Source organism: Schistocerca cancellata, chromosome 5 (genome assembly GCF_023864275.1).
Source record: "Schistocerca cancellata isolate TAMUIC-IGC-003103 chromosome 5, iqSchCanc2.1, whole genome shotgun sequence".
NCBI classification, from domain to species: domain Eukaryota; kingdom Metazoa; phylum Arthropoda; class Insecta; order Orthoptera; family Acrididae; genus Schistocerca; species Schistocerca cancellata.
In genome coordinates this window covers 136,581,200-136,607,418 of record NC_064630.1, presented here as the reverse complement: position 1 = coordinate 136,607,418, position 26,219 = coordinate 136,581,200, and the positions used below count along the sequence as shown (strand labels likewise).

The following is a 26,219-nucleotide window of genomic DNA, read 5'->3' as shown; positions in this document are numbered from 1 at the left end:
TGTTGATGGTGTGAATTTAATGGTTAAATAATGATCTGAATTGATGTTTGCACCTCTACATACTTACACATCATGAATTTCTTTTTGGTAGTAGAAGTAGAAGTAGAAGTAGAAGCAGAAGTTAATTGTCTCATAACATACAACTTCAAGCCATTGACTGAAAAGTACAGGAGACACATCAAAACACAACCAGTAATATAATATACAGTTCTGAATAATTACTTAATTATGCAGTTAATAATTTTTCTTCAGAAGTAACAAACTTTTAAGATAACAGGCCTAAGTACTTGCTCTCTCCTGCTCGAATTTTCAGGTTGTCATTTATGAATTCTTCTACTGAATAGTAACATTTCTGCACTAGTTTCTCATGTAAGGATTTTTCCAGTGTTTCTAAATAAATAGTCACATGGTATTGCTATATGATCAGTCTGAAATCTCCTAAATGATGGAAGGGTGATTGCTATGTTTTTTGTTTTTGTTTTTAGGGCTTTTTTGTAAGTGAGATTGACTTGATTTTTAGGTTGCTTTGTTGGCATAGCTCAAGTCATGTGCCATTCTTATTGGTGAAATTGCAGGCAAGGTAGTCTTCCACTGTGTTTGACTCTTACATTTCATAAGTTGGTTGTTGATGGGCTTCACATCTTTTACCGAATCCGACACTTTTTCGTCTACTATGAAGCCCGAGCCAAATAGTGCTGTTCCTTCATCAATTTTCTTATTTATTCCATTTTTGAAGATTCTGTAATTAGTCTATTGTTTCTGAATCTGTGAAGCATGTTTCTTGTGGAGCAAGAATTTGGATTTTCTGCTTCGTGAGTTCTGTTGTGAGATTGTGTCATTTTCCTGCTTGAATGAGTGTCTGTTGAAAGTGCAAATTAAGTGTGAGCCTTATGTGGAAGTTTACCATCCCACTCTGACTTGCTTTTTTGTATAAAGCTTCTCATAATCCGAATGCTTGGTGGCACATTGTAGTGGATGGATTTCCACCCAAGGTAATTTTGTCTCTACTTTAACAAGTCATAATGGTGTAGAACCAGAGATTGTGAGTTCCTGGAGCATGTTCACTGCTGCACCTCCTTGTGAATGGATACTGACCATACTGTCTCTTGCTCCAATTAAGATGCAGCTTGTATTTTGGTTGTCATTTTGGTCTGCAGATGGTTTTTTATTTCCTACCTGCCCTCCATATGTACCAGCCTTCCCTTATCTGCCAGCCAGCAGGGATTATATTATTATTATTATTATTATTATTGTGTTTTGATTTTACCAGATTCCTTCTTGTACATATATTTTCCAGAATTTCTGGCAGCACACGCACATACATTTATAATTCTGCCATTCTGCATGCACTGTTAAATGTTGATAAACCTTGCATATTTTACTTCTACTGGATTTATGTGCTCCAAAATGTTTATACACCTCATTTTCATTAATTTATGATATGCTTAATTCCATGTTATTTCTATCATCTTTAATCCTGTTATTTATTTATTTCTTGCATTAGTTCTCATATTTGAAATTCCTTTCATCTTCCCCTGTCTTTAGTCATATCTTCTATTGTCATGTTTTGTTTAGCATTTTTAAACCTGGTACAACTTATTCCTGCAGACTATCAAAATGTCTTCTTTCAGTATGACTCCCCCCTCCCCCCTCCCCCCTCCCCCCCTCCCCCCCTCCCCCCTCCCCCCACCCCTCCTCCTAGACACTCCAGTTGTTTTAACATTTTTCTGGCAGTGACTATTTTGATAGCAATTAGTGTAATTGGATTAGGAAAATAATGTTGAAGGTAAGAGCCAGGGAGTGTAGCATAGAGAGAGTGAGATTTCCAAGTGTAGTAAGACCCATATGAATCTGGAGAAAGAGAACAAATGAGAGAATTCCATTTATGTACAGGAGAAAAGAGATAAAGAGCTTTGGGCACATGGGACAGCAGGAATGTGAATGCAGACAAAGACAGTTGAAAAACAAATGGGGTAGAGTGAGTTACATTAAAAAGTGGAAGGAAAGGTGGGATGGTTGAGGTAAGAGTAATGTGAAAATACTAGAAAAGTCTACATGGAGGGTAGAGGGAGGGGGGGGGGGGGGAATATAGAAACACCCAAAACACAACACATTACCATGCCTCCATGCCTACTACAGTGTATGAAACCCATTTTCACTCAAAACAGCTTCCAGTCATCTCACAATGGATAAATACAGGTCCTGAATGGTTTTCAAGGGGTCATTTTCTTTTTGGTGGTACCAATAGCCTCAGTAAATTTGAAAAATTATTCCACCAGGCTGTGTTTTAAAATATTTTATTTGCACTGCTAGTTTCAAACACTGTCAATTCACAAGTGCATCTGAAAAACATACAGCACACCATAATAGAAGAAGAGACCAAAAATCTGAAAGTCATATAACTATATTCGATGTGTTACTATAGCTAACTGTTATGTTTAATGTTACATCCAATGTAATTATGTGACTTTCATATTTTTGAGCTTTTCTTGTATTATGGAGTGTTGTATATTTCTTACATGCACTTGAAAATGGACAGTGTCTGAACCAAGTCGCGCAAATAAAATATTTTATGGTGCAGAATGGTGTCATTTTTTGCTCTCAAGGGAATTTTATTCCATTCTTCCTGCAAAATAGTGGCAATTTCAGGCAACAGTGATGGAGGTGGATAATGATCGTGTGCTCTTCTTTCCAAACTAGACCACAAAGGCTCAATAATATTGGGATCTAGTAACTGTGGTAACCAGGGGAGGTGCAGTAATTCATCCTTGTGCTCACAAAACTAGTCCCAGACAATATGAGCTGTGTGAACCAGGGGCCTGTCATTTTGGAACACAGCATCACCTTTGGGGAATGAACATTGTAACATCATACCATGGGATGGACCTGATCAGCCAAAATGTTCTCATAATCCTCGGCAGTAATGCGACTTTGCAGAATAACTGTGAGATCCGTGGAATACTATGGTATGGCTACCCAAGTCATCACCAGACCACTGCCATATTTCTCTCTTGGGATGTAAAATTAGCCAGAAGTTGGAAACAATGTGAAACAAGACTCATCTGACCAAGTACTTTCTTCCGTTGCTCCATAGTCCAGGTCTTATGGCTTCAGCACCATGTTATCCTGTTAGAGGCATTCGTATCACTGATGAGAGGTTTTGGAGTTTCATCTCACCGTGCCATTCTTTGCTTATGGAGCTGCGTTTGTGTTGTTTTGATAATGACAGGTTTTGTGAGTGTGGCATGCAATGCTGCAGTGATGTCTGCAGCTGTTGTCCTCTTATTTTTCATCACAATCCTCTTCAGTGACCATATATCACAATCGTTGAACACACACTTTCATTTGCATTGTAACTTAATAGATGATTTTTTCCACTTTCCTTGTGTATGTTATAAATCTTCAATATGAATCCAACAATGGAGAATCCAGGATGTACTATAACAATATTATGAAAAGGAAAGCTGCTACTCGCCATATGGCGGAGATGCTGAGTCACAGATAGGCACAACAAAAAGACTGTCACAAATAAAGCTTTTGGCTAGTAAGGCCTTTGTCAGCAACAGAGGAAACACACACACACACACACTCACTCATGCAAATGCAACTCACACATGACTGCAGTGTCAGGCAACTGGGTAGTGTGGTTTCAATTGCCTGAGACTGCAGTCATGTGTGTGACTTGTGGTTACATGGGTGTGTATATGTGTCTGTCATCTATTGTTGATGAAGGCCTTACTGGCCAAAAGCTTTATTTGTGACAGTCTTTTTGTTGTGCCTATCTGTAACTCAGCATCTCTGCTATATGGTGAGTAGCAACTTTCCTTTTCATAATCTTCAATATGGTGCCTCTCGAAACATCAAACACTTAAGCTATCGAGTTATGTGAGCATCTCCATACAAACACCAAAAATTTTCCCACCTTTGAATACACTTAGCTCTGAGATATTACTCACGACCACTCAGATCACTGTTCTGACTATGACTGACCCTCACAAAGTGTTCAGAACATTGCAGTGTTGCTGTTCATGGTCAAATACAACAGCGGAATTCTCAGGATTGACTAGGATATGTTCAAGTGTTTCTCACAGTATTTCCATATTTTTGCCCAATTCGTGTACATTGAACATAATAACAATGCAGACAGTTATTTTTATGGATAATTTGGACCTCTGAGACTTGTGATAGTTTAAATAGGGAGGTGTAGAGGTATGTAAAACATGTTAGAGGGGCAGTTCAATTTAGTTCAGAGTAATTTATTTTAAGGTAGTTAAATGTACATAACAAGATTCCTGTTAGAATAATTGTTTTGTTATGTGCAGCTATCTGATAACTGGGTAGTTTTTTCCATCCTTATCGTGGTCACTGTTGAAAAATGATGCTAGTTTGGTGGTTATGTCAGTTATTCCAGCACTTCTGATAATTTACCTAAATGCATTTGCAAGTGCATTATATGATAGGAAACTAAAAAGCAAGTTATATAGGAGATACTAAGATAATTTATATAAGGTACAGTTAATACTTTATATTTTTAATGTGTTTTGAGTGTACATATTCGTCTAATTTCTTACCTTCTGGCAGACAGTAACAGTTTTATGTGCCAGAATATTTAATGACTTTCTTAATCATAGGCAAGTATGTAAAGTCTCTGTTTTTGATGATCACAGATATCAGGATTATTTGAAATTTACTTCTTTTGTTACTTGTACAAGGACAAAGATCTCTGAAATGAAGTTGTTTTCTATTCATATTACTATTACAGGGAAAATGTCTTACACATACGCATAAAAAAATGGTAAGACCTCTTTCAGAACTCTCTTCAGGGACCAACAAAATCCTGCACCCAATGCTGAAAAATTTACAGTATTTTGTCATTCATGTTATACAACAAAAGTCATTTTCAGTGTACAAGGTCACAATGCATTGTATAAAAATTGCTTATATATACGAGGGCTATCCACAAAGTACATTACGTTTTGGAATTAAAAATAAATAAAGTATTGGAATTTTTTTATTATATACAGATGAAAGCCACACTTCAATACTACTTTTCTACATAGTTGCCATTTAAATTAAGGCACTTATCGTAGCGATGGACGAGCTTGGAAAGTCCTTCGTCATAAAATTAAGCTGCCTGCGCCTTCAACCACATGGTTACCTCTTCTTGAAGTTGTGCATCGTCATCAAAACGCTGCATAGCCAACCACTTCTTCATTGCTGGGAATAAGTGGAAGTTGCTCGGTGCCAGGTCGGGACTGTACAGCGGATGAGGAAACAACTCCCACTTAAAAGATTCGAGAACTTCACGAGTGGCATTTGCCGTGTGGGCCCAGGCATTGTCGTGAATCAGCAAGATCTTTGAGCCTAACTTTCCCCTGCGCTTGTTTTATATTGCTCTTCTGAGGTTGTGCAGAGTTTGGCAATACCTTTGAGAGTTTATTGTAGTGCCTCTTTCCAGGGAATCCACAAAAGTCGTATTTCTACCGGGTTACTGATTAACCACATGATTGAAGGCGCAGGCGGCCGAATGGCGATGAAGGAATTTCCAAGCTCGTCCATCGCTACGATAAGTGCCTTAATTTAAATGGCAACTATGTAGAAAAGTAGTATTGAAGTGTGGCTTTCATCTGTATATAATAAAAAAAATTTCCAATACTTTATTTATTTTTAATTCCAAAATGTAATGTACTTTGTGGATAGCCCTCGTATTACATTATTATATATGCATATTAAGAGCACAGTATGAAGACTTTATTCCAGTGCAGTACTTTGCTGTAATAAATATAAGATATGAAATTTCGAATCTTCAGAAATTCAAAATTTCTTTAAAAATTTGTGTTGTAGACATCTCATCTGTTTTGGATTCATTGACAATATTTTCATGATCTGGGAAAAAATCCGAGATGCTCTTTTGTCATTTCTTATCAAGCTCAACACTCTTATCCATCATCATATCATCTTCAGCTTAATGAGCCACTTTCTAGGACTTCCACCACTCACAGTTCAATTAAAAATCTGTATCTACATTATGTCCTTCACCCACCAACAAAACCAACGCTTTCCTTTAAAACTTTCACCCATTGTATATCACACAGTATCATTCATACAATCTTGTCACACATAGACATTGTATCTTTCCTGATGAGCAGTTCCTTAAGATGATTTGCATCTTTTAAAATCTTCTTTGTAGTCTCATGAACACTGTTACTATTACTACATCATCCATAAGATAAGTTTCACTGGAGCCATACACGAAAAGAAAACATGTATGTCTGTAAACATTTATTGCAATCATTGAACTGCTTCTCAACACACCTCTCGTTCTATTGAAACTTCTTCTCAGATTAAATTTGTGTGCTGGACCAGGACTTCAACCAGAACATTGACTTTCATGTAAAATGCTCTTCCAACTATTTTAAATGTCACAAAAGCTCTCCTGTGTATCTTTCTGGACTAGCTTTCTTTCAGGAAAGTTGTCGCATTGCTTATAGCACTTTGCAACTGTACTCAAGCTCATTAACTGCCTATTTTACACGTGGCTCATCTGCGAAGGGAGTTGGTAGTGAACGGTTGCATTTGTGCTCCTAATACTGAGTCATATATTGGCTAGGCTTTGAACAGTAGTGAATTGAATACACAGTTGTCTATACAACAACCTCGCACAAAATGAGGACACTATACAAGTTCAGATTGAAACTTTTTTATTAAAAAAAAAAACATGTCAATGTTGTGGCCATGCAAATTAAAGTTCACAAATAAATCCGATCTGGATAAATAATAATCGGTGCAATTCATACACATGATGTATTGTCTCGCACCTACACACTTTCACATTGTTCCTTCACAGTTTATTTGCATACACTGGTGTCCATGCTTACATTCGCAGCACTTTGCCACTCAGAACTGATCACCACAACAGCCAATGACAAAAAGCCCCACTTTCACGCTCATATCCCCAGTCCTGAGTCGGGTCACGTGACACTACATTAATCAAAATAATTCCTTAACATAGCCACAATTCGTTTACAATTTTATAAGATTTAAATACTTAAAGCTAAATACATTATATAATTTTACACACATTTATCACCATTTAATTATATAATGCATTGGAAAAAAAACTATGCAATGGAACTACAAATGCTCATCAAAACATAAAACTAGTACTTTAATGTCAATTTTGCATTACACTATTTTCTCTCTGCATTTAATACATAATTTTACTCTTAAGCATGGAAAATTAAAATCAGTAATAATTTACGACATGCTACCAGATTTACATAATTAGGAATAACTCCATGTTTTGGCACAGTTTCACCCCTCTCCCTTCATTTAATGATGTCTTTGCACAAAATATAAGACATAAAAATACTTGTCTGGCACTACAAAGATCGAAACTGAATGGTGTCTTCATAATACAATAATGACTTACTTTGCAGTTGTTCTAAACATCCTTATAACTTAACTCTGCTATGAAATATTTTGATTGAAGTACATCAGCCCAACATATTATTTCTGCTGCTATGCTTTAAATTTAAGTTACGAACTACTTGGAAGAGCTTGTTTTCGCATGACTTCTATTTCAGTGATTAGGTATCCAGCAAATCCAAGGACTCACATTACAAGCCCACCCTACGTCATTTACTTGAGTGCAAAGTCATGTACAGCAATTATATGCAATTATGTAACCAAGTAATTTAAACCACCTGAAACTGCTGAATGCTGCCTTCTCTTTATCAGGTAAAGATGAGTCTAAATGTATTGACTTGTGTTTGAGATTTTCACATCCCACCCATTTTTCCATAGCAGGTATTTCCATTGCCAGCAAAGCTGCTGTATGGGCATATTATCCCCTGTTACCTTACAACTTGGCCAGTAATATAACAAATTTGATGCTGAATTTCAACTGTGGGGTGTGTTAAGCAATTGCTTGCTTTAACATAGGTCTTTCGTTGCAGTTGGCAGGAAAAACAGCTGAGCTGTCAACAACAATACTAAGAGTGATTGGACATTGTCAGCTAAAATATACAATAACTATTTTCTGCATCTCTCAAGCAAGCATATTTTCCTTTTCACATCGTATGATTGTCATTTGGTGATATGGAAAGCTAACATTACTAAAGGGGAAATATTAAAGAGATCTCACTAGTATTTTTGTATTTCAATTGTTCACATTGATCACACTTCACCCACAAATCAAAGTACTTTTTTATATCTTTAATGAATTTTAATATCAGGTTTGCAATGATTTTCCGTATTTGTGTTATGTGACACATTGCATTTGTGCATGCCTAGCTAATTAGTTTGTTGACTTATCTTTGTTGGAGTTTGGAAATAATTTATTTTGCTTTTTTGTCACATATCTTCAAATCACTTTACAAATGTATTTTCAGCTAATGTTATAGAAAGGGGTATCACAGAACACCCAGAGTTGAGCATTGGAATGGCTACAGAAGGGATTGAAGTACGAAGTGTGGGTAACACACTTACTCTCCATGAAACAGCTCTCATAGAGTCATTTAATCTTCGGGCGGCTATCGAATACCAGCACAAGAAATGTAAGTCAAATATTCATACAATGCACTTAAATAAAAATTAAAATTTTTGCCCTACATTTAGGATGATCTACCAACTTCATTGACAGCAATGATTCGCAATTTTTTTACCCCTTTTCACTCATTTGTCTTACATGATCCTTCTTGGCTCATCTAGCCCTTTTCCTATATGTTGACTTCCACATCATTGGTGTTTACTATTGTTAAATTTAAATATTTTTCACTACTAATATAAGTAATTTTAAAGAATAATATGTTTGTTTTTATTAAAATTGAGCCACTTTGCTGTTTAGTAAACTGCAAATGCTCAACATGCAATCATACACACAAACAAATAATGTGTGGCTAGCATGTAAATTGACCCATTCTACATTGTTTCTATAGATATCATGCCAGCTATCTATGGACTGTGGAATTAACGCACAAGATTCCATAATCTTCTGTTCACTTCAAACAAGCCATCAACAGCACCTCCTATTTGACAGCTTTTAAGTGTACTGCACACAACACTACTCTTATAAGCCTGGCCAGCCATGTACATAGCATCTGCAGTTATAGGTTGCCCCTCTCTTGATATTCTGAGGCCTTCACAGACTGGAACTAGTCTCCATCTTGTCCAGAATCAGATCTCACATATGTGAACTGTCCATACACTACCTTTTCTCATTTACTTGATGACCAGTCATGTAGGAGTGCTCTCTTTGCCATTCACTGTTACCTAGAACTGAATCAACTGCCAAGGCTCTGACTATCTCTGTTCATGCCTTGAAGTAAGGAAAATCCTTGCTATTATTCTTTTTATGTTTTCCAAAATGCTATTCTGTCGCTTTTGAACTCATGCTTCCAACACCTGCAGAAATTCTTTGCTGTAGTAATATTTGAAGTCATATACCAAGTATATGACAATATTTTTTCTAATTCAGCAAGTTTCCTGGTAACTTCCTTTATTTTAAATGTTGTTATACCATCATTCCACATTATTAATTCCTTCTCTATGTGACTGTAGGCTGTCCTCTTCACTGTAGGACCAAAAATGGGTCTAGTATTCAGGAGCACACATTTTCTATAAATTGCCAGAAACCATTAAAACTTGGTTTCAGATAAAGCACAGTTTAAACAGAATTTGAAAAACTTTTTGGTAGGCTCCTCTTTCTACTCTATAGATGAATATCTTAACAGGGAATGTTAGAGGAGCTTAAGTAAAAATGTCTGTTACATTTCATTTCTGACACCACTTTGCACAACAGTCAATATTATGTATTTTTTGTATGATAAATTTATTAAAAGTGCAGAACTATGTTTCATTCTGACAGTATTAATCCTGTAAGTATTAACAGTTCCAGTTTACTGTGATGTGTTCACATATTTTGACCGTCTCCTGACAAATGACTAGGGAAGTGAGTATTATATTCAGATGTTCTATGTTTTTTATGTTATACTTTCTGACATGTCCCACACCCATGAGAATCATCTCATTTTTGGGTCTGTGGAACAACAATTAATCTAATCTACTCTCATCTTTGACACATGGAATTAAAAATTTTCCTTTCTAGCTGGTGGTGAGGTCATATTTATGAAATATTTATATTTTTACTAACACATTGGAAGTTGGGGTTCATAATGTAATTTCTTATCAAAAATTTGCTTTTTCCAACACACCTAGTTTTTCTTTGCAAATGCTCCCACTAACTGTGTATCATTACTGCAGTGTCCGTCCCGCTAGCTGAGTGCTCAGCATGACAGATTGCTGTCCTGGAGTCCCCGGTTCGATTTCCGGCTGTGTCGGGAATTTTCTCCACTCAGGGACTGAGTGTTGTACTGTCTTCATCATCATTTCACCCCCATGACCTATGTCAAGGCGGCCGGACCTGTCCCGAAGGGGCCTCCCAGCCCATGACGCTGAACACTCATTTCCATTTCCACTACGGCAGTCAGTGTCTATTTACACACAAAACTGAACTTTCATTTGGTTAATTATTGTAAATATAATTTACTGTTTAAACAGAGTGCATTTTGACATATATCAGTTAGGACATTCTTTAAACCAAGTGTGTTGTACTATCTAGTACAATTTTTCCTTTTGCCATTTGGAGATTGAGAGACCAAGGACTATAACACTGATATAGCTTCAACTTCTTGCTGTTGAGTCTGTAGACTGGGAGCTGATGATATTTCATGGTTCAAGTCAGAATTCCATTCTTAGAGATGCAGCTGTAAAGAACTGTTTATGCACTACTGTTTCTGGTCTTTCTGTTGGGTCTGTGTTTAGTTCTGTTGCTCTCTTTTGTACTGCTTATAGCGGTTATGGAGAGATCTTGACAGTTCATTTTAACTTCAATATAACATTAGGTCACTGCTCTCCATAGACTATGTTGTCAAAATTTATTTGGAAGTATGCCTTGAGGTGATATCATGTGTCAAAGGAATTTAACCCTTTCCTTACTGAAATGTGACTTAATTAGGTTGGCTGTGACTCCCTGTTCTGTAAACCTATACAAGACTTGAGCCAAGAGCGTTAAGTGTTCTGACTACTTGAAGGTAACTATCACTAAATCATCAACATACACTGTGACTCTGCTTAACAATTCAGATCCTAAGGCTCGATCCAAGGCAGAAATAAATACACCTGCACTGACATTTAAACCAAAAGGGAGAACACAGACCTCATAGCTTGTGCTCCCACACACAAAGAGAGTGAACTCATGGCTATCTTCATGTAGTGCAATTTGCCAGTTCAAGTCTTGGAGATCTATTATGGTGAGGTACGTAATGTCATGGAATTTTAGAAGTTGTTCTTCCAGGTTGTTAGGCCACGTCCTGACAGGTGCAATAATTTTATTTATTCCTCGTGTGCCTAGCACAAGGTGGACACTACTGTCTGATTGGCTAATGGCCAAAACGGGCTACGGTACGGGGGTATGGATGGATGTATTATTTCTCAGTTTATAATTAGACCTCCTTTCTCAAAGCCTCCTTCTTTGCACATTGAATGGGGCAAGACAAAAAGCAGAAGGTTTCGTGTGAGTAAACCTCCATTTTGTATTTGTATCTTTTGATTATGCCAGGGCATCATTCAAAAACATGATCATAATGTGTTAAAAACTCCTGCAATTCCTCCTCTTGTTCTTCTGTAAGACATGCTCACTCACTTACCTTGGCGTGCACCATCTCAGGGCCTATTTCCTCTTCCTGTGATTTCTTAACCTATATGTTTTCAAACATTATGGTAGGATCAAGGAATTGTATTCGAATGTCAGTACTGTGTTTTGATTTGCTTTCTCTGGTGTTTGACTTGATGAGGCCTACTGAATATTGTTGGTCTTTCACAATGAAATGACACTTCCCCTTACCAATGCTAATTTGTGCTTGGTGCTTTCTAAAGGTGTCCATGCCAATAAGGCAGTGTACTATTAGCCTTTCAACCACAAGAAAAGTGCTCTGTAAAGAGAAGTTATCAATTTGAATAGGAATCCATGCCTTCAATTTTATGCCTTTAGACTTACCTCTTACAACTGTTTGGATTTTATAGTTTTGGACTGGAAGTATTGGCTTGAATCATCATTTTTGTAGTTGATCAAACAGACCCTGTGAAACTATGTTTGTGGTAACTCCATTGTCCAGTACTATGGATACCCTTACATTAAGTACAGGGTGACAATTAGTGGACTGTATGGGGAAAAACATAAATTAGTTGCAAACTATGGCTTGCTCACACGTAATTCAACATGTAAACATTACTACAGACATTCACCATATAGTGGAGATGCTGAGTCGCGATATGCACAATAAAAAGATTCACATAGTCATAGCTCTTGGCCATTAAGGCCTTTGTCAGCAGTAGACACACTTACACACACGCACACACACACTCATGCAAGTGCAACTTGCACACACGTCTGCAGTCTCAGAGAGATGAAACTACACTGTGAGCAGCAGCACCAGTGCATAATGGGAGTGGTGACTGGGTGGGGGTAAGGAGGAGGCTGGGACGGGGAGGGGGAGGGATAGTATGGTGGGAGTGGCGGACAGTGAAGTGTTGCATTTTAGACGGAGGGTAGGAGAGAAGGTTCGGAGGGGGGAGGGGGTAAGTAGCGGAAAGGAGAGAAATAAAAATAAAAATAAAAAAAAGAAATTAAGACTGGGTGTGATGGTGAAATATGGATGTGTGGCGCTGGAATGGGAACAGGGAGGGGGCTGGATGGGCTAGGACAGTGACTAATGAAGGTTGAGGCCAGGAAGGTTACGGGAACATAGGATGTATTACAGGGAAAGTTCCCACCTGCGCAATTCAGAAAAGCTGGTGTTGGTGGGAAGGATCCATATGGCACAGGTTGTGAAGCAGTCATTGAGATGAGGGGTATCATGTTTGACAGCGTGTTCAGATACAGGGTGGTCCACTTGTTTTTGGCCACTGTTTGTCGGTGGCCATTCATGCAGGCAGACAGCTTGTTGGTTGTCGTGCCTACATGGAATGCAGCACATTGGTTGCAGCTTAGCTTGCAAATTACATGACTGGTTTCACAGGCAGCCCTGCCTTTGATGGGATTGGTGATGTTAGTGACCAGACTAGAGTAGGTGGTGGTAAGAGGATGTATGGGACAGGTCTTGCATGTAGGTCTATTACAGGGGTATGAGCCATGAGGTAATTGATTGGGAGCAGGTGTTGTGTAAGGATGGACAAGTATATTGTGTAGGTTCAGTGGACGGCAGAATGCCATGGTAGGAGGAGTGGGTAGGACAGTGGGTAGGACATTTCTCATTTCAGGGCATGACAAGAGGTAATCGAAAGGCTGGTGGAAAATATAATTCAGTTGCTCCAGTCCTAGATGGTACTGAGTTACGGGGGGGGGGGGGGGGGGGGGGGGCCTGCTTCTCTGTGGCCAGACTGTGGGACTGGGAGGTGGTGGGAGACTGGAAAGATAAGACACGGGAGATTTGTTTTTGTACAAGGATTGGAGGATAATTATGGCCAGTGAAGGCTTCAGTGAGACCCTCGGTATATTTAGAGAGGGACTGCTCTTTCACTGCAGATGCGATGACCACGGGTGGCTAGGCTGTACGGAAGGGACTTCTTGGTATGAAACAGTGGCAGCTGTCGAAGTGGAGGTATTGCTGGTGGTTAGTAGGTTTGATATGGATGGAGGTACTGATGTTGCCATCTCTGAGGTGGAGGTTAACATCTAGGAAGGTGGCTTGTTGGGTTCAGTAGGACCAGGTGAACCAAATGGGGGAGAAGTTGTTGATGTTCTGGAGGAATGTGAATAAGGTGTCCTCACCTTCAATCCAGATAGCAAAGATGTCCTCAATGAATCTGAACCAGATAGGGGTTTAGTCTTCTGGGTTTGTAGGAAGGATTCCTCTAGATGGCGCATGAATAGGTTAGCATAGGATGGTGCCATGCAGGTGCCCATAGCCGTACCGCAGATTTGTTTGTAGGTAGTCTTCAAAGCAGAAGTAATTGTGGGTGAGGATATAGTTGGTCATGGAGACTAGGAAGGAGGTTGTTGGTTTGGAATCCATAGGGTGTCTGGAAAGGTAGTGTTTGATAGCAGTAAGGCCATGGGCATTAGGAATGTTAGTATACAGGGAGGTGGCATCAATAGTGACCGTGTGGTAAAGGGAAAGGAACTGTGGTGTGTCGGTCGAGGAAATGGTTGGTATCTTTTATATAGGAGGATAGGTTCCGGGCAATAGGTTGAAGGTGTTGGTCTATGAGAGCAGAGATTCTCTCAGTGGGGGCACAGTAACCAGCCACAATGGGGCATCCTGGGTGGTTGGGTCTATGGACTTTAGGAAGCATGTAGAAGGTGGGAGTGCGGGGAGTGGTAGGGGTAAGTAGAGAGATGGACTGTGGAGAGAGGTTCTGGGATGGGCCTAAGGATTTGAATAGTGACTGGAGATCCTGCTGGATTTGCTGGAATGGGATCACTGTGGCATGGTCTGTAGGTGGAAGTATCTGACAGCTGATGGAGTCCTTCTGCCACATAATCCTTGTCGTTCAAAATTACGGTGGTGGAGCCTTTGTCTGCAGGTAGGATTATAATATCAGGATCAGTTTTTAGATGGTGGACTGTGGTTCTTTCTGTGGATGTAAGGTTAGTATGCATGTTGGGGGATTTGGGGAATGATGGTGAGGCAAGGTTCGAGGATAAGAAATTCTGGATAGGTAACAGGGGTGGTTTGGAGGCAGTGGGGCTGGATCATGGTTGGATCGAGGAGTGAACTATGTTAGGCAAGGTTCAATATTGGTCTTTGGTTGAGTCTGATTGGTTGGGTTGGTGGCAACAAAGTGTTTCCACTGCAGGGACCGGGAGAAGGAGAGAAGGTCTTTAATTAGTCCTGCATGGTTGAATTTTGGAGTGGGGCAAAAGGTGAGGCCTTTGGAAAGGACTGATATTTCTGTGGGACTAAGGCTTCTGGAGAAAAGGTTCATGGCTGTGTTGCGGGTCTGCTTAGGTTTTGAGTTCTGTGTGGTGGTGGGAGGGAGTTTTGGAGGGTGGGGTAAGTGTAGTAGGTCTGTGAGACAAGGTTTGTCAGCTATGGGGAGGGGGGGGGGGGGAGGTTTGGAGATTGTTGTAGAGGTGGTGTGGTGGACAGTAGTACTCCGAGGCAGGAGTAGGAAGTGAGCAGGGTGGAGAGCTTTTTGAGGTGGTGTTGTGCATGTTGCTCAAGTTCCTGCAGGGCAAGAGTTTCAGTGTGAGTTATGGGTTCCAGGAATTACGGATTACATAGCAGGAGAATTTTGCGGATGGAGAGAAGGTACTGCAAGGAGGATTGGGCTTTGTTGATATGGTTTTACAGGACTGTGTTGGTGAGGGCTAAGGACTGGCGGAGTCTGAACAGGTGGAGGTCATTGTGGAATGAGGGGCGGCAACCAGAGATGGGTAATTTGATGGTAAGGCCATAAGCGGGGATTTCATGAGCCAAGCAGCAATGCAGGAACAGTATATGGGACTGGGATCTGCCTAGGGGTAAGGAAACTTTTCTGTATTGATGCAGATGGAAAGAGCAAGGATCCATGGTGGTACAAAACTGCAAAAAAAAAAAAAAAAAAGTAAGAAAGTAGAATTACGTCTAGAAAATTATGCAAAAATACACCAAATACATGTGAAAAATATGAAATGGGGAAAAATGAGATGAAATCTGAGGAAGATGATGATAGTGGAAGGCGAAAACTCACTAAAATTGACATGAAGTCACAAAGGTCAAAGTAGAGAATGTAGCAGGTTTGGGGGTGGATAAGCATAGAGAAGGGGGACGGCAGATGTGACTGGATGAGTGGATTTAGTGGGTGCGAACAGGGATAGAATGGAGAAAGTGAGGGGGGTGGGGAGGGGTTCGTAGTTAGAGATGTAAGATCATGTGGCACCGGGAAAGCGCGGGAGATAACACGCAAAAATACGGGAACTGACACAGGGAGCATGATCAGTTTGAAAGTATAGGCTTAATTATATTGGCGGAAGTAATGTGGGACATAAGATACTGCACCAACAATCAGCATGTTCTTGAGGCCGTCTGTTGCAACCGGCCGAGTCCGTTGATACAGTGTGGCTCGTAAGTAGAGTGTGCAGTGCGGTTCATAAGGTAGCAAGAGAAACACAGTAAAGAATTTATTTTTATTTTTATTTTATTTCTCTCCTTTCCACTACTTACCCCCTCCCCCCTCCGCACCTTCTCTCCTACCCTCCGACTAAACTGCAACACTTCACTGTCTGCCACTCCCACCATACTATCCCTCCCCCTCCCCGCCCCAGCCTCCTCCTTACCCTCACCCAGTCACCACTCCCATCATGCACTGGTGCTGCTGCTCGCAGTGTAGTCTTAGCTCTCTGAGACTACAGACGTGTGTGCAAGTTGCGCTTGCGTGAGTGTGTGTGTGCGTGTGTGTATGTGTGTCTACTGCTGACAAAGGCCTTAATGGCCAAAAGTTATGATTGAGTGAATCTTTTTATTGTGCCTATTGCAGCACAGCATCTCTGCTATATGGTGAGTAGCAACTTTCTTTCTCTTGTATTGTTACATTCTATCCTGGATTTTCCATTGTTTTTTTACTACAGATAGGCGCAGATGAATAGTGAAATTCTCCATGACTTGCTGAAGTGTTGGAATATCCATGCTGTGAATGACATCCTGAAAGGCAGTTTTCAGCTTAGCAATGGCTTCGGGTTTATTGCTGTTCACCTTGGCTTTAATATAGCCCCACAAAAAGGATTCACATGTGTTCAGATCCGGAGAATATGGCGGCCAATCAAGGCCCATGCCAGTGGCCTCTGGGCACCCTGGAGTCAGAATGCTGTCTCCAGTGTGCTCCTCAAGGACATCAAACACTCTCCTGCTTTGATGGGGTTGAGCTTCGTCTTGCATGAACCACATATTTTCAAAATCAGGGTCACTTTGGGTAATGGGGGTGGAATTGTCTTCCAAAACCTTCACATACTGTTCAGTAGTTGCCACTGTGCCATCAAGGAATATCGCACCGATTATTCTGTAATTGGACATTGCACACCACACAGTCACCCAATGAGGCTGAAAAGACTTCTTGAATGTGAAATGTGGATTCTCAGTTCCCCAAACGTATGAGTTTTGCTTATTGACGAACCCATCCAAATGAAAGTGGGCTTCGTTGCTATACCAAACCGTGCTCACATCAAAGTCCTGTTTGCCAATTCTGTGGACAATAGCATTGGTGAAACCTAACCACTGTTCCTTGGCCCTGTGTGTTAATGGGTGATTGGCTTGAATTTTATATGGGAAGAGACGCAGGTCTGCAACAGCAGTTTGTCACAGTGTCTCCCCATTGATTCCCACCTGTTGTGCAGCTCATCTGATTGATTTCTTGGGGCTGATTTGAAACACATGTGTCTTCTCAATGTTTTCAGGCATTTTCAACATTTTTGGATTACCAACATTGCCAACATTGTCATCACGAACACTACCCTTTCTCTAAAACTTGTGAATTAAAACTTCTTGATTGTTAACACAATTGGACCGGTTGTCTCCAGTTTGAACTCAGTCGCAAACTTCCTTTGAGCCACAGGTGGGCTGTTATTGCTTGCATAGTAGGCCTTCACAAGCACTGTGACATTTTCATGTGCAAATGGGCAACAACAACAAGGTTCGCGAGCATGTGCATACAGATTCCTATCATGTCCCACAGCCAACTGTGCAATTTTAATGTCCTAAAGCAAATCGTTCAGAAGTTATGACAGTTTTATTTCTTATAGTTCAGTAACTGTCACCCTGTATTTGTGCATTGATTAGTGCCTGTCCTGTGTCTTCATTTTCATCTACACAGTTGGAAATGTATTCCTGGCACAGGTTATCTTTGATATCACCACAGTTGTCATATCTAAGAAAACAGCTTTTAACTGTTCCATGCCCCTACCCATATTACTGGTCATCAAATGGTGGCCTATCGAGACTGGTTCATATTTTCTGAATTACCTTGAGCAGCAACCTCCTCGTTAGGGGTAGCCTCAACTATGTGCACATTATGCACCTGGTTTCATCTGTTAGAACCCTGTGTGGCTCTCAATTTGAAATTTCATTGTCCCTGGCCACTATTCAAAATGTAATTTTGATTGTACTGATTATAGTCAGGCAGCAGGGAATTATTTTGTCACCTGGTTGCATTCTACCCTTGCCAGGTGCTATTCGGGTCATTGCCCATGGTCAATGGTGCATTGTACACTTGCTGATTATAACCTCTGTGGCCATTAAATTCTGATAATTGAAATTCTGTCCTTGGTTATTTTTATATCCTCGCTTGAATTTTTGTCCCTTTCCATCACCAAATTGGTTCCTGTTAGTATAGCTGTGAGGGGTATATGGCTGCCAACCATGTTGGTGGTTATTGCCATTCCCGCCATGTTGTTTGTTAGTTCTTGTGGGATCTGTCTGCGCACTGTCACTTTGTGCATGCACAGGTCTCTCTTCATAGATAAGATCAATGGACTTGAGAAATGGACATGAGAAATAGCATGCTAAGTAGTGGTGATTAATTTCTCACAAATGTTAGCCGGTTGTTGGCTTTTCAAAATTTTTAGAACACCTATGTGTGATATCAGGTATGTCCAGTAACAGGTTTTATTTAGATACTTTTTGAAGTATCTTCTGAGCCCTCTGTGTTTTCTGCTGAATGGTGCCGGGTTAAACACTTCATGCCTCAATCTGTCTTGTACTGCAATGGACAAAACTTGTCTAGGAATGCCCTTTCAATCTATTTGTGCATGTGACTTTTTTGCCATGTCAGTGGCCCACAGCAAGACATCACCCTATGTATAACCCACCAAAAAGCATATCTTCTGCACTTCAGTCCAGTTCATTGGCAAAACATTCCAGAAGGCGCTTATGAACATGACTGGGTTTGTTTGCTTACCTTTGGAAGAAAAAATAAGAAACTGCTTGAGTTGTAATAAGCCTTCAATCATGAGCAAAGTAGAAAGGCATGCAGCACTGTCCATTGCCGGTGTGGCATTGTTTTGATGTATCAGATCATATTCCGAATACCTCTGTGCAGCAGGGGCAGAAGTCGGCAGCATATGCTGCTTGTTATAGTTGTCATCTGTTTCACGTGAAGGGTTAGAGTTCAAATGTGAACAGATGTTCGGATTATCTGTGATGTCTGTTGACACCTGATAAGTTGGGGATGAATGTTCTCTTTCCTTTTGTGTTGCTGACAATGTTGATCCACAACTTTTCCTCCATTGCTTTCAACCTCTGATCTATTTCAGCTCTTAGTTCTGCCTTCTGTACCTTCATCACTTCCTCAATCACATCTACATAACCCATGTGTTCCTGGATTACCTTCTGTATCAGGGTACTGGTCTAGCATACCAGCCTCAGCTCTATTCTTTATTTCTGTAATGTCTTTATCTATCCTTTCTTGCTCCTTTCTCATGAACTGTATATTTAAACTTATGCTACCTAGTTGCAAGGACAGGTCTTGCACCTGTTCAGGTAGACCTTTGTTTGCTGTTTGCAGCCCATCAATGGTACCTGCAAGTGTATTTATATTCTGGTACAATTGTGACTGCTCCTGCTGCATTTTTGTCTGAGCCTCAGATATCTCCCTCACCTTTTCCACAAACTGTTCTTGTGTCTCACCTGTTGATGACACTTTTTGGCTTAAATTATTTATATCTTGTGACAAATCAATGAGCAACTGTTTTTTAGATCTTTCCCCATATTTACAAGTTGATCTGATAATTCATTTGAGAGATCGGCATGCAAATATTTTGCCAAGTCATTGAACTCTTGTGTTATGTTAGTTCTGAAAGCATCAAGAGTCTGCTTTTGCTGTTCAAGTAATTCCTTTTGTGTATCTGTCGTTTTGTAAAATCATTAAATTTTTCATTGCTGCTTTGCTTAAGTGTTTGATTTTTCTCATTAAGATTACTAAATGTATGTTTTTGCTCTTCCTTAAACTCATTCTGGAAATCATTGAAGCTCGGGTTTTCTGTTGTGCACAATGCAAAATCACATTTGCGTTAGGCATAAGTGTAGCAGGCAAAGAATGGGTTAAAAAATCCATGCTGTCCTGTGTTACATTTTCACCAGGGGAAAAAATACTCCCTGAGAAAATTTTGCCCCTGTCTCATGTACTGTCATCATCGTATCATTTTAAATGGTAATTTTACTATCAGCTGTGTCCATATTAATTGAAAAAATGTAATTGGTCATCGTCACCGCGTCAGACATTTTCAGTTTCAATTTCATTTGTTGCCATGTCCATGTCAGTGACATCTATGTGGCAATGTGCTTATCTTGTGTGCTCATTTTTTGATAATTTTACAAAATGACAAAATAAATGAATACCTTTGAAAAAAAGTAATAGTAAAGATATCACTACAAAACCTATTCAGTCATGCCTCACTAACAAGTATCAAAATACATTACTGGCATAACTCAATTGTATACTAACATTTCACTCCCTAAAATTAGTTTTCTGTCCAGATGTTTATGTATTTTATGAGATTTCTTCAATTTGGGAATTGGATTAGGAAAGGTACTGTGATCACTATTGGTAGAGATGCTACTAAGTGCACTCATGCATGCAATGTATCATGAATTGTCCTACCTTTTCAGTAGCTTTTGTGCACCTTCCAGAATTAATTCTCCAATTGATTAACTTTAATCTTTTGCATATAAGGTGATTTCTATCCTTGTTGCGATAATATAGTATCCCATTCATGAAACAGAGAAAGACAACAATTAGTATAACAGAAAATTTACAAAATTATATAATTATTCTAAATTATTAGAAATGTGCTAACTCTTTCTTGATGGTGACATCCTAGTATAGGTCACCAGATTTAGTGGTTAGTGGTAGTATTTCGTTCAGATCTGACATAGTTATGCTGATGTACATTTAGCCACACCTGAAACTGTAAGCCCAGAAATGCACAAAGTTATGAATGCTTGCAGGTTAAGAAACATTGTGGCATTTCTGGATTTCAAGAGTAATTACTTTGAGTTTTGGTCTACAACTTGATATTTACCTCATCTTCCCAGTGATGTACAACTATGCCGGGGTGGCTGTGTCAACTAGTCACTCTTCATGTTGACCTGTTCTCCAAAGAGGTCCATTTAAAAATACAAGTCCTCATCACATTGGGATGTACAGATTTGGATGCAGCCCAGTAGGAGAGTGGAAATGGAAATGAGTATTTGGCGTCATTAGCTGGGAGGCCCCTTGGGGGGCATGTCCAGTGGCCTTGGTGCAGGTCTTATTACATTCGGCGCCACATTGGGCAACCTGCACGCTGGATGGGGATGAAATGATGATGAAGACAACACAACACCCAGTCCCTGAGCGGAGAAAATCTCCGACCCAGACAAGAATCGAACCCGGCCTGTAGGACGGCAATCCGTCACGCTGACCACTCAGCTATCTGGGCGGACAATAGGAGAATGAAAACTTGTGACTTTCCCATATTATAACTTTTAACTCAAAAGACCGACAGACAATGGCATAGGTGAAAAGGAACAATTGAGGTACATAAAAAATTGGTAGTATAGCTTTAAATTTTCCATCAGCTTACTCTGATATAATTATACCTCCCTAGAATATCTTTGTCACGTGAGGACGGCACAAATAAAAATTATTACAAATATTTATTTATATGTGTAGGCCATTTAAAAAAAAACCTATACATGCTTTTGAGTGTCCTTCTTTTTTTCTCATGATTTTATTTTTGCTGCAGTCGTTCTCTGCATTATTTCTTTCATTTATAACTTTGTTGTCAAATGTTCTTTTTATGGTAGTGGTCGTTTTAATCTAGTTTCCCGCAATATTTCACTTGGATTAATTTATCATCTGGGGATGTGTGATCTTATCCTGCTCAATTTATTCTATTTTTATTGATCATTATATTACATCTTTAAGACTGCTGCAGAGCATATTTACTTACAAAGATTGTCTTTTCTCATCAATCATCTTATACATGTTGAACATTTTTTTGTGTTTTTCACACTTTTATGTGCCCAGAAGAAGTGTAATAATTTTAAACACTGTTGTCATTTCTTTACAGATGAAGCTGCTAGGGAAGCTTTAACTGATATGCCTCCAAGGTCTGAGGAAGAACTAGATGCTGTTACACTCCATAACCAAGCACTGATGAATATGGACACAAAGCCCACAGAAGGATTTGAAAAGCTTCAGTTCTTATTACAACAAAACCCATTTCCTCCTGAAACATTTGGAAATCTCTTGCTGCTTTACTGTAAATATGAGTATTTCGACCTGGCAGCTGACGTTCTTGCAGATAATGCAAGCCTTACATACAAATATCTCACTCCAGTAAGTTAGTTCCCTCTCAATTTTAGATGTCTTCCTCAAAATCATTAATTAATTTTTAGTTAATAAATAGCGAAAAATAAGTTGGTAAAACACATGAGAATTGTTGCAAGTTTGACTGATTAAAGTAAATAATGGATCATAACGGTTGTACTGTTCTTTGCCAGGCAAGAAAAAATTCCAGAATAAGATTTTCACTCTGCAGCAGAATGTGCACTGATATGAAACTTCCTGGCAGATTGAATCTGTGTGCCAGACTGAGACTTGAACTCGGGACCTTTGCCTTTCACGGGCAAGTGCTTCTTGATAAAGCACTTGCCTGCGAAAGGCAAAGGTCCCGAGTTCGAGTCTCGGTCCGGCACACAGTTTTAACCTGCCATGAAGTTTCAAGAAAAAATTACTGGTTGAGATTGTGACAGTATTTAGAGTATATGCCATAAGTAAAATATTTGTCGTACCATAGAGGAAGTTTCTGCAGGCATTACTTTCCAGCTGGCTGTTGGTGATTAGCATGGAAAATGTATTTGACATATCCTTGCTAAGTGTTAAATATCTCCTCTGTTCTCATGATCCTGGAACAACACTAGTTGCTGCTGCATGCAGACATTTACTACGTATTTGAGATATCAAATGACACTATCTGAGTCAGTAGTTCAGCTGCTGTATCACAAGTCAACTGAAAATGAAGACATGATCATATACAGTGTATTCTCAGATATTTATTTATCTATGAATTAATTCATCGAGACAGTGTTGAGAAGACACATTCTTACATCTGCCCAGGCATTCCTCATGTTTTATCAGTACATTAACTGACTGAAATACATTGTGAGATGGTAAGGACATCTGCTACTGCGATTATCAAGAAGAGGAGGGTGGGGATCTGCTCACACTTTCATGGCTAGTGGCACCTACTCATACAAATGTCTGCTGCTGTACCAAAATGCTTCCACACCCAAGTGCTCCTGGCTAGTTGTTACCTTGTGATAGAGTTGATTTCTCTTCTTCTTTGACAGCTCTTGCGGGTACTGTAGACACCTTGTAGGCTTGGGAACATGATTCCCCATACACAAGTGGCTAGCTGTGACACTCATACCCAAACAACAATCGGAAAATATAGATTGCTACTCCCAACATAGAGGAGGCTTTGAGTTGCATGTGGGCACAAAGGAAAAGAATGCTAAACATATTCAGCTAGGTCTTTCATCAGGTCTGGAAAACTCAAACACTTTCACACAAACACTACTCACACGTGCATGGCTCGAATAAGTCATTAGTGTCCTGAGATGACAGTGTCCATGTATGTGCGAGTTGTGCATATGTGAATGTTTGTGTTTTTTCTATGTCTCATGGATGACTTACTTTGATAGCTGAATATATCTGGCATTCTTTTTTATTGTTACTGTCTGCTACTCAATGCCTCCTCTGTGTGGTGAGTAGCAATCTTGTCACTTTTGATTGTTATTGCTCCATCCTGGATTCTCTGTTGTTTGAATGAAGAAAAAGAAAGAAAAGTAATGGAAGTAATTGGACTTTAAGAAGTGAATATTGTATTAATTTTAAATAATGGAAACTCCTGGTTGGAATATCAATAACATAAGGAAAAGGATAGATTGCTACATACTGTAAGCTAGTGTGTGGAAAGGTCTAGATGGAAGCATGACAAGACTGTCACCAGGTGCAGCATCAGGCAGGGAGTATGGAGGGGGGGGGGGGGCAGCAGAAAAGGAGAGGAGCAGGGAAGGGGAAAGATGAGCAGGTGTGTTGGCATAGGGTGGCACACAGTGAGGGTGAGGGGACATAGGAAGGAGGTGATAGGTCAGAAGGGGCGGAAACTGTTGGTTGGAGGTTGGTAGGATAGTAGGTTACCGTAAGTTGAGTCCACAATAATGTTGGGAACAAAGAATGTGTTGCAAGGATAACTCCCAATATGTACGGCCATGTCATATACCATCTCTGCTACATTCACTGCACAGCTTTTTATATTGGTGTGACTGCCAACCAGCTATCCACAGGATCAATAGCCACCAGCAAATTGTGTCCAAGAGCAAAGTAGACCACCCTGTGGCATAACATGCAGCTGAACATAACTTGCTTTATTTTTATGTCTGCTTCACAGCCCAGGCCTCCCCTTCACCACCAGCTTTTCTGAATTGTGCAGATAGGAGTTATCTTTACAACACATTCTCTGTTCTCAGAATTTTTTTCCGCCCATTCTGTCCTGTCACCTCCTTCCTACTTATGTCTCCTCACTCCCATTTTGTGGTACCCTGTGCCACCCATTCCATACCAAGAAGTCCCAATAGTACAGCCTAGCCACCCATGGTCATCGCATCTGCAGTGACGAGCAGCGCCTCTCAAAATATACTGAGGGCCTCACTGAAGCCTTCACTGACCATAATTATCCTCCCAACTTTGTACAAAAACAAATCTCCCATGCCTTATCTATCCAGTCTCCCACCACCTCCCAAAGCCCCACCGTCCAGCCACAGAGGAGCATACCCCTCGTAACTCAGTACCATCCGGGACTGGAGCAACTGAGTTATATTTTCCACCAGCATTGCGATTACCTCTCATCATGCCCTGAAATGAGAAATGTCCTACCCACTATCGTTCCCACTTCTCCCACAGTGGTATTCCGTCATCCACCGAACCTTCACAATATATTCGTCCATCCTTACATGACTCCTGCTCCCAATCCCTTACCTCATGGCTTATGGCCCGGTAATAGACCTAGATGCAAGACCTGTCCCATACAACCTACCATCACCACCTACTCCAGTCCTATCACTAACATCAATTTTCCCATCAAAGGCAGGGCTACCTGTGAAACAAGTCATGTGGTCTACAAGCTAAGCTGCAACCACTGTGCTGCATTCTATGTAGGCATGACAACCAACAAGCTGTCTGTCTGCATAAATGGCCACCGACAAACTGTGACGCTGCCAAACATGATATCCTTCATTTCAATTACTGCTTAACAGCCTGTTCCATCTGGATCCTTCCCACTAACACCAGCTTTTCTGAATTGTGCAGGCGGGAATTTTCCCTGCAATACATCCTACGTTCCCATAAACCTCCTGGCCTCAACCTTCATTAGTTCCTGTCCTCACCCATGCAGCCCCTTTCCTGCTCCCATTCCAGCACTACACAGCTGTCATTCTACCACCACACCCAGTCTTTTTTTGTTTTTTTATTTATTTCCTCTATTTCTATTTTTCTCCTTTTCTGCTGCTGCCCCCGCCCCCCCCCCCCCCCACTCCACTGCTCCCCACCTCTCATTCCTACCATAATATCTCTGTCCCTCCCCACCCAGTCACCACTCCCATCATGCACTGGTGCTGCTGCTCGCAGTGTGATTTCAGTTGCCTGAGACTGCAGTCATGTGTCGTGTGTGTGAGTTGCATTTGCGTGAGTGTGTGTGTGTGTATGTGTATCTGTTGTTGACTATGGCCATTGGCTGAAAGCTTTAAGTGTGAAGATATAAATTTCTCCTGCTTTAAATATTGAACTGGAACCGAATCACAGTTTTCATGAGCAGTTTTTCCTTTGTTTTTTTTTTCTTTCTATTATTATAAATAATACTGAGATGTGCAGAGGCAGAGATTACACCACACAGTTTGTGTTGGCAGTGCTGTCTCTTAATTACATTGGCATTACAATTTTTACCATCCACAACCACCCATTTCCACCCACCATGACCAAAACACCATAGTGCACAATGCAAGACTTAAGGCTACTCACATGCATAAATGCCATTTGTCTGCAGTGAATAGTTTTGGTTACAAAGTGAAATATACGGATACGCGACCCATTTACACAGGGTGTACGTGAAGTCCAGGAACACTTTCAATTATTTACTGCAC

At 40.2% G+C, this 26,219-nt stretch overlaps 1 protein-coding gene across 3 annotated transcripts in view; it reads left to right on the top strand.

The window, feature by feature from the left end:
- The window catches only part of LOC126188158 (tetratricopeptide repeat protein 30A), a 149,082-nt gene that overhangs the window by 57,366 nt on the left and 65,497 nt on the right, over window positions 1–26,219 (top strand). For all 3 annotated transcript variants that reach the window (XM_049929669.1, XM_049929668.1, XM_049929670.1), the window contains 2 exons: window positions 8,394–8,558; window positions 22,088–22,356. In XM_049929669.1, coding sequence (XP_049785626.1) covers window positions 8,394–8,558; window positions 22,088–22,356 — 434 coding nt within the window. The remainder of the gene's footprint in view (window positions 1–8,393; window positions 8,559–22,087; window positions 22,357–26,219) is intronic.